The sequence below is a fragment of the Triticum dicoccoides genome, chromosome 6B, assembly GCF_002162155.2.
Source record: "Triticum dicoccoides isolate Atlit2015 ecotype Zavitan chromosome 6B, WEW_v2.0, whole genome shotgun sequence".
Lineage (NCBI taxonomy): Eukaryota > Viridiplantae > Streptophyta > Magnoliopsida > Poales > Poaceae > Triticum > Triticum dicoccoides.
The window spans coordinates 195,478,616-195,488,030 of NC_041391.1; the positions used below are offsets into that span (position 1 = coordinate 195,478,616).

General features: G+C 48.4%; 1 protein-coding gene across 1 annotated transcript; it reads right to left on the reverse strand.

The window, feature by feature from the left end:
* Positions 1-4,553: 4,553 nt before the first annotated feature.
* Positions 4,554-9,284, reverse strand: LOC119326355 (pentatricopeptide repeat-containing protein At4g20770-like). The gene is made up of 3 exons (XM_037600023.1): positions 6,586-9,284; positions 5,261-5,405; positions 4,554-4,910 (listed from the first exon to the last, which is right to left on the reverse strand). Exon 1 carries the CDS (start codon positions 9,032-9,034, stop codon positions 6,914-6,916), a length of 2,121 nt encoding a protein of 706 aa, XP_037455920.1. The 5' UTR covers positions 9,035-9,284; the 3' UTR covers positions 4,554-4,910; positions 5,261-5,405; positions 6,586-6,913.
* Positions 9,285-9,415: the final 131 nt, after the last annotated feature.

Below are 9,415 nucleotides of genomic sequence, written 5' to 3' on the forward strand. Positions count from 1 at the left end.
ATCTACGGATCGTTCCTTAGCCGTGTGCGGTGCCCCCCTCCACCATATTCCACCTCGGTCATATCGTCACGAAGTTTAGGCGAAGCCCTGCGCCGGTAGAGCATCATCATTGTCACCACGCCATCGTGCTGACGGAACTCATCCCCGAAGCTTTGCTAGATCGGAGCCCGGAGATCGTCATCGAGCTGAACGTGTGCTGAACTCGGAGGTGTCGTACGTTCGGTGATTGGATCGGTCGGATCGTGAAGACGTACGACTACATCAACCGCGTTGTGCTGACGCTTCCGCTTACGGTCTACGAGGGTACGTGGACAACACTCTCCCCTCTCATTGCTATGCCATCACCATGATCTTGCGTGTACGTAGGAATTTTTTTGAAATTACTATGTTCCTCAACAAGGGCACCACGTAATTCCGTTGAGACGACACCGTTTGAACTATGGTTTGGAGAAACCTAAGTTGTTGTTTCTTAAAAGTTTGGGGCTGCGATGCTTATGTGAAAAAGTTTCAGGTTGATAAGCTCAAACCCAAAGCGGATAAAATGCATCTTCATAGGACACCCAAAACAGTTGGGTATACCTCCTATCTCAGATCCGGAAGCAAAAGTAATTGTTTCTAGAAACGGGTCCTTTCTCAAGGAAAAGTTTCTCTCGAAAGAATTGAGTGGGAGGATGGACATTGGATGTCGTTGATAACGGGATCACATAATTAGGAGAATGATGTGATGGACAAGACCCAATCCTAAGCCTAGCACAAAGATCATGTAGTTCATATGCTAAAGCTTTTCTAATGTCAAGTATCATTTCCTTAGACCATGAGATTGTGCAACTCCCGGATATCGTAGGAATGCTTTGGGTGTACCAAACGTCACAACGTAACTGGGTGGCTATAAAGGTGCACTACGGGTATCTCCGAAAGTGTTTGTTGGGTTGGCACGAATCGAGACTGGGATTTGTCACTCCGTGTGACGGAGAGGTATCTCTGGGCCCACTCAGTAGGACATCATCATAATGTGCACAATGTGACCAAGGGGTTGATCACGGGATGATGTGTTACGGAACGAGTAAAGAGACTTGCCGGTAACGAGATTGAACAAGGTATCGGGATACCGACGATCGAATCTCGGGCAAGTACAATACCGCTAGACAAAGGGAATTGAATACGGGATTGATTAAATCCTCGACATCGTGGTTCATCCGATGAGATCACCGTGGAACATGTGGGAGCCAACATGGGTATCCAGATCTCGCTGTTGGTTATTGGCCGGAGAGTTGTCTCGGTCATGTCTGCATGGTTCCCGAACCCGTAGGGTCTACACACTTAAGGTTCGATGACGCTAGGGTTATATAGGAAGTTTGTATGTGGTTACCGAATTTTGTTCGGAGTCCCGGATGAGATCCCGGACGTCATGAGGAGTTCCGGAACGGTCTGGAGGTAAAGATTTATATATGGGAAGTCATCATACGGTCACCAGAATAATTTGGGGGTTACCGGTATTTTACCGGGACCACCGAAGGGGTTCCAGGGGTCCACCGTGAGGGTCCACCTGCCCCGGAGGGCCCTATGGGCTGTTTGTGGAGAGGGACCAGCCCCTTAATGGGCTGGGAGCCTTCCCCCTTAGGGCCCATGCGCTTAGGGTTTGGGGGGAAACCCTAAAGGGGGGGCGCCCCCTTGCCTTGGGGGGTAAGGCAACCCCCCTGGCTGCCGCCCCCTCCTCAGATTGGATCTGAAAGGGGCCAACCCCCCTCTCCCTTGCCCCTATATATATGTGGGGGTGGGAGGGCAGCCGCACCCAAGTTCTGGCGCAGCCCTCCCCCTCTCCCAAGTCCTCCTCCTCTCCCACGGTGCTTGGCGAAGCCCTGCAGAATTGCCACGCTCCTCCACCACCACCACGCCGTTGTGCTGCTGCTGGACGGAGTCTTACCCAACCTCTCCCTCTCTCTTTGCTGGATCAAGGCGTGGGAGACGTCACCGGGTTGTACGTGTGTTGAACGCGGAGGTGCCGTCCGCTCGGCACTAGGATCTCCGGTGATTTGGATCACGACGAGTACGACTCCTTCAACCCCGTTCTCTTGAACACTTCCACTTAGCGATCTACAAGGGTATGTAGATGCACTCCCCTCTCTCTCATTGCTAGTCTCTCCATAGATAGATCTTGATGACTCGTAGGAAAATTTTGAATTTCTGCCACGTTCTCCAACATGAACCTGCGCTTATGCCCTTCGGTTGGCTCTGCCACCCTCTTCAAGTTTACCGCTAGCATACAATGATGAGACTTTGGGCTAAGCACATGCTTAACAACCGATGCCGATTTCCACGACATCATTGTTGGGTTCATTAAAAACCTGTCGAGTCGTACTTTCACATTTGAGTCGCCATGCTGCATGTTATCCCAGGTGAAAGGGACTCCCTGGTACCCCAAGTCCTGTAGTTCACAGTCATCAAGACACTGACGGAAACCATCCATTTGCCATTCCGGCTGATCATGGGCTCCAAAATACTCAGAGTTATGTGTTATATCATTGAAGTCGCCCCCGCACAACCACGGTGCATCGCTTTGAGCCTTGAGCCAACGCAGCAAATTCCAACTTTCCACGCGTTCACTACTTCTTGCTTTTGCGTAGAAGCCTGTAAACCGCCACACCTTATTATCCCCAGCTATATTTTTTACCATTACATCAATATGTTGGTCTGAGAAATTATTCAGAGTCACATCTACATCTTTTGACCAGAACAAAGCCAAGCCGCCGCTCAGACCGGCGCTATTAACCGGGTAACAACCCTCGAAACCAAGCCTATTAGTAAGCTCACTAACTCTTCTCCCCTCGATCTTTGTCTCACACAGAAAGACCAGGGCGGGACCTTCCATCTTCACTAGATCGTGAAGCTCTCGAACTGTCTCCGGGTTCCCAAGCCCGCGACAGTTCCATGATAAGCAATTCATTGCGAACCGCAGGGCTGCTGCAGAGCCTCCGCGACGCTATTTGCAGCCTCACCCGCTGCTTTTTCTTCTTGGAGTCACGACTGTCATCTCTGGAGCCCGACGACTTGCTCTCCTTGTTTAGTCTCTTCTTGAGCACGGTCTCACTATCTTGCAGTAGTAAAGCATTGTTACACAACCCATGCACATTCATGTTATTCATATCAACTCGACGATAAACCGTATTTGGGCCATGCCCTGCCCGGTTACCTCGACCATTCGTCCTCCTGCCTCGAGCATTGAATTGATAGACAATGTTCCTCACCCTACCTTCATCTTGTTTTTGGGGCGAATTTACTTCCATCCCCGGTTCCACCTCCTCGTGTGCAGCATCTGACTCTTTCTGTCTCCCACCATTACCCGTGCCCTCTTGCTTGTAGGATGGCGCTCCACCCCAGCCCCTGTTCTTATTCAGAGAGTGCCTCAGAGTCTCACAGTATGGTGGTCTCCCATATTCATCCCTCCTTGCAGGTGTAGGACACATGTGCTCCGCATGTCCCAGCAACCCGCAAGAGAAGCAAAAATAGGGAAAATTTTCATATTGGATGTCAAAGAATTCTGTTTCCTTCGTCTTTGCTTTCTCCAGTTGCACCCAACGCATCAGAGGTTCATCCACACGGATCCATGCTCTGAATCTCAAGCAGTCACCAAAAGCAAAACCTTTGTCATCCGCATCAAGGGCTATAACCTCTCCAACCATAGCCGCTATGCGCTTCGGCCATGGTGGACACAGCAAGTTAAACGGAAGGTTGATCACACGCACCCACATCTTAATCTTTTCAAACTTGAGCTCCAAGGGACGCGATCTGATGTTAAACCTCTCCAAAACCACACAATGTTTTCCCACCATCCATGGACCCCCATCTAAGATCCGATTGCTATCGCGCTTGTTCATGAAACTCACCACAAAGACGTTCTCGCCCGACGGCCTGAAATCCAGTCCCCTTGGATTACCCCACGCTGGGCGTAGCGCATCTCCAATGGTATTCACATGAAGAACTTTTCGGTGCAACACTTTCCCGATCAACGCATGGAGCTCATCCTCCCTCTGTTCTTCCTCATCATCAACAACTAGTTTTGCCTTTTCCTTCTCCGTCAGATCTAGCCTATCCATCATCTCTTCCACTGACGCTGGCTCTTTCGTCTTCCCTCTCCTTCCTCCCGTGGCGCTTGACCCCGCCATCCTCGCTTCATCCCGTTCCGAACCATTTCTCCCGTGGCGCCGCCAAGGGTGAGTAGGGATGCAAGGATCCCCCCTTGATCACCCCGAGCAAGCAGGCTGCAAGGAGTAGGGATCGCGGATGGCCAGAGGTCGGCGATCAGCAAACCCTAAGAGTTGCGCCCCGAGATCGCCTCGTGCGCCGCCTTGCCACTCGAAACCCTAGGAAAACGTTTCGGGGCTCCCTCTGGTCTCATCGATAATTTCACATACTCCCTCTGGTCCATATTAATTGTCACTGCTTTACTTTAGTACAACTCAATGGATCGGAGGGAGTACTAAAATTCGCTGGCCCACCTTGCACCGTAACTACAGCCTCTGGTAACCTTCAGTTCTCAGATTTCCACACAAGTCTTAGTTCAGAAAGATGTAGACAACAAACACAAGTATTACAAAAGGAACCGGCCACACTTGTGAATATGATAATCCTATGGGGAAAAAAAATAGATGGTATAGACAGGAACAACAAATCCGAGTTAACCATGTTCAGACTCGAACACTGTCGCGGAAGGAACAACAGCGGTCTTCGTCATGGAACACAAAACACACACGGTGGATGCCAAAGACCATCGCCGGTTCTTTTCCCACCTAGGGGTGCATCAGCCTCGTTATCATCCCGCCAATGAGGATTTTGCTACAGAGTTCCACATTGCAGCATACCAAAGTCATATACCTAGAAGAGCCTTTCCCCCCTCTGTATTGTTGCATCTCCTGCAAAACGGATGTTAAAAACACACAATTAGGTTGAACGGTTTGATATGAAAGGTTATTGTCCTGTGTACATCTCTTTATTTTCAAAACTTAATGCAACTGTCCCTCAAAAATAAAAACTTAATGTAACTGAACATGATGCCATGCCTTTATAAAATGTTGTCTTTTATCTATGTCTAAATTTTCAGAACAAAGCAACTGAACATGATGCCATTTATTATTGTTTATCTTCCCCCAGTGTTATCTACAGTTTTTTAATTATTGTTGTCACCAAAGCCACTTAAAGTTCATTCACAGATTTGACGGTGTAGCACCAGAACCAAGGGAAGGAGTAAGAAGCGGGCACATACCTGGAGCTAAATGTGTTCAATTCCCTGAGGTGGGTATAGTGCCGATATCATTATTAGATAATATATACTTGGATAACCACAAAAGGCTAGAATATGACAATGCTAGTCTTCTCCCAAATGATTGATGGTGCACCAATGCTTCTCCCTGCAGAAAGAGCTATGTAAGAAATTTGAGCAAGCACGTGTGAATTCTGTTTCGTCTCACTGTTCTAGTCTGAAACTCAAAGTTTATTATGGCATTTTCTATGAAAGGAAGCAAGTAAGAAAAATTTCAATGTGCACAGTACAGAAACAGAAGTACATTCTGACCTAAGAAGCAATCATTTCTTAGGTCTATCAGATGTGTACATGAAGTACAAAAGTTTCACCAAGCAATAGTAATAATAGCACCCGGTTTGATGTCTCTTCAGGGACCTCTTTGATCACCCGATAGTCATCACATGCGGATCTGGTGTAACTGCCTGCATACTTTGCTCTGGTCTGGAAATCTGGCATGTTCTTCTTGGATATTTATCACTGAGACATTGACTCTGCCAAGCAGGTGTCTAACAATATTTCTTTACAGGGACTCTATAGAATTGGGAAGCATGACGTTCCAGTTTACGACGGATCTTGGACAGAATGGGAAGCGAAGCCAGATAATGATTATCCAAAAGTTATATCCACTGGCTCTTAAGTCAACCATTCTGAAGCTATGAATGCAGTTATTGCATCATGCAGCATTCAGCTCAGATTTTCAGCACAATGGTATTTCTCTGTGGCAAGATTTGCAGTTTGCACCTAAGTCAATACAAAGGCTATACGAAATAGAAATACCTATTGTACTATGGTCAATGGCTATAGGCCGATAATGAAGAAACCCTATGCCAAATTTTTGAGACATCAACATTAAATTTATAATTGTGTTGTATTAATGTTACTATTGAAGAGATCTTAAACTGAAAACAACATTAATATGAATTGATTTTGTTTCAGAGTTGTGACTGCTGATTGTGATGCTTGCAAAGCCTCCCTTGTCTGCAACAGTGCAACCAAATGAGTTGTGTGCAGCAAGTACAGAGCAACTGATCAAAATTTCATCTTATGCAAATTTCTTTTCTGGCACAAGGAAGTTAAACGTAAAATAGAAATGACTGCTTAAAATTGAGCAATTGCTACTAAATTACAACCAGGTACAGAAAAGGGTACCACTCTGCCCTCCAGACTCCAGTGCATGTGGAGTGGTAATCAAAGTCAATGCACAGTTGATCTATTCAACACACTTAAGGATACTGACTGAAAAAGTAAATGGAAGGTTATTGTGTTTATCCAAAGATTTAACTTACCCTCGTATAACCGGACAACAATTGCTTTTGCGCTCTCAAATGCACAACTCATCGTAGTGCATGCTCATCAAGATGAAGCTCTGCACCACGTAATGACATGAACCGAGCATATAATTTCATTAGCACCTAATCTGCAACGCAACCCATTCCTGTCTTGCATATTCTTTCTACTGAACCTTCAGGCTGTGTTTCCCATCTTCCAGACACATGAAGCTACATACAACAGTAAAGCTTGAGGCTCTCAAGCAAATTGCACAAAAGTGGCACTACTGAATTCAGCTATCACTGAAACAGATTCACCAGTGCGTCTGATATCAAAAAGCCCAAATCAACCAGCACATGTCTCTTTCTGGTGTACTTCTGTAACCCCAGCAGCACTCTCTTGATTGCTGAACATTTTTGATTCTCCACTGACCGTCTGAAGATCATCAGCAACCATAAAGGCACGAACATCATCCTTGTGATCTATCCAGCTGTATCCACGACCTTTGACAACTCCACGGCTAATCATCAATGCCCTAATGCCTGATGCATCCCCATGTCGGCCTAAGGAAGCATATATGTTTGACAAGAGAACATAGGGTGATGGGTTCTTTGGATCAAGGTGGAACAGGTGCTGCGCGGCACATTCCCCCAATTCAGCATTGTGATGTACAGCACAGGCAGCAAGTAGAACTTCCCACACAATAGGATCATCTTTGCATGGCATCTGTTCTATTAGTGCCTCCACTTCAACAAGCCGACCCGCTCGCCCCAATCCATCTATGAGACAAGTGTAATGCTCAGCCAGTGGTGTAATTCTGTAAGTACTCTCCATGGAATTAAAGAATGCAATGGCTTCATCTACGAGCCCGGAGTGACTACATCCTGTTAGGACGGCAATGAAAGTGACACTATCTGGCCGCTGTTCTGTAGTTAACATATACTCAAATAGTTCAACGGCTTTTTCTCCGAAACCATTCTGAGCATATCCATGTATCATCTCATTCCATGCAACTATATTCTTAGTCACCATGCTGTCGAAGGAAAGGCGTGCATCGTCCATGTTGCCACATTTAGCATACATATCAATCAGGGCACTACCCACATAGACATTCTGATCATAACCATCTTTCGCAACTTGTGCATGTATCTGCCTACCTTGAGGTACGGAAGAAAGTCTTGCACATGAATTAATCATGGTAGCATAGGAGGAGGATGTGGGCATCATTCCATTTTGTCGCATCTGCTTGAAGAAATCAAAGGCCTCTTTGTTGAAAGAATGGATAGCCAAACCTGAGATCATGGAATTCCAACACACCACATCTCTCTCTGTCATCCTGTTGAAAATGCTCCTGGCAATACTAATCTGTCCACATTTTGCATACATATCGACCAAACCACTAGCGACAAACATGTCGTTATGCAACAGGAGTCTTACTGAAGCAGAATGAACTTGTGCTCCAAGGTCCAAATTCCCCAATCTTGAGCATGAACTGAGGATCACGGCCAGAGTTGTTCGGTCAGGCTGCACATTTTGATGCTGCATTTTCCTAAACAGCTCAATTGTTTCTTGATGCAGTTCCTCCTGGCAGTAACCAGACAAAAGTGTGTTCCACGTAGTCAAAGTCGGCCTTGATATATTGTCGAACATTGCACGAGCAGATGGAACATCCCTCGCCTTAATACAGGACGCGAGCATGTTACTGTAAGTGACCTCATTGGGCTCAGAGCCCGACTCTATCATCACGTTCAATACTTCCAAAGCCTTCTCATAACTGCCCGCCTGGCCAAATCCAGTTATAAGGATGTTCCAAGAAACAATACTGACGCTGGGCAATGAGTCGAACACCTTGACAGCCTCGTCCATTTGCATGCACTTGGTGTACATATCGATCAAGGAGTTCCCCACATGCTGGTCTGCCCCAAAGCCTTTTCTGACGATCAAAGCGTGAATGCACTGCCCAAGCTGGAATGCACGAACAAGGTTGAACTCGCTGGCGCCAGCTTGTGCGCACGAACCTAGAACACTTGACACTGCCACAGGATCAACACGAACCCCACTCCTGCACATCCTCGCGAACAGCCTGAGCGCGTCGTCCACGGACCCGGTCTGTGCCAGCCCTCCCATCATCGCCGTGAACGACACCTCGTTCGGGCGAGCCATCCGGTCGAACAGCCGCACAGCATCCCCGACGCTGCCGCACTTGGTGTACATGCCAACGAGCGCGTTCTCCACGAACAGGTTCTCTTCAAGCCCGACCTTGACCACAAGCCCGTGGCAGCGCCTCCCGTCCTCGAGCGCGGTCATGGAGCCGCAAGCGCTGAGCACGCTGGCGAGCGTGAAGTGCGTCGGGACGAGGCCCTCCCGCAGCATCCCTTCGTAGAGGCCCAGCGCCTCGCCCGCGCGCTCGGACCGCGCGAGCGCGGAGATGACGGTGTTCCAGGAGACGACGTTCGGCTCGGGCATTTCGTCGAGCAGCGTCCGGGCCGCATCGAGGTCGCCCGCGCGGCTGGCCGCCGAGAGCGCCGCATTGTAGGAGTAGGCGTTGGGGTGGGGCAGGGTGCGGAAGGCGCGGAGAGCGTCGCGCGGGAGGCCGGAGAGCGAGTAGAGCTCGACCAGGCGGTTGAGGAGGAAGGTGTCGGCGGCGAGGCCGCCGGCAAGGACGCGCGCGTGGGCGGCCTTGGCGTGGGCGCGGCTGGGCTTTGGGTTCCGCTTGATGCAGCCTTGGAGCACGACAGCGAGCTGGGCCGCCAGATTCGCCATCAGCGCGAGATTTAGCGGCAAGTAGAAGGGCACGTATTTTATAGACAAAAGTATGGGAATGGCTGGATTTTTGAATTTGGGTTA

Excerpts from the sequence above, each read along its gene's own strand:
- LOC119326355 (XM_037600023.1), bottom strand. The coding sequence starts at position 9,034 with ATGCCCGAGCCGAACGTCGTCTCCTGGAACACCGTCATCTCCGCGCTC.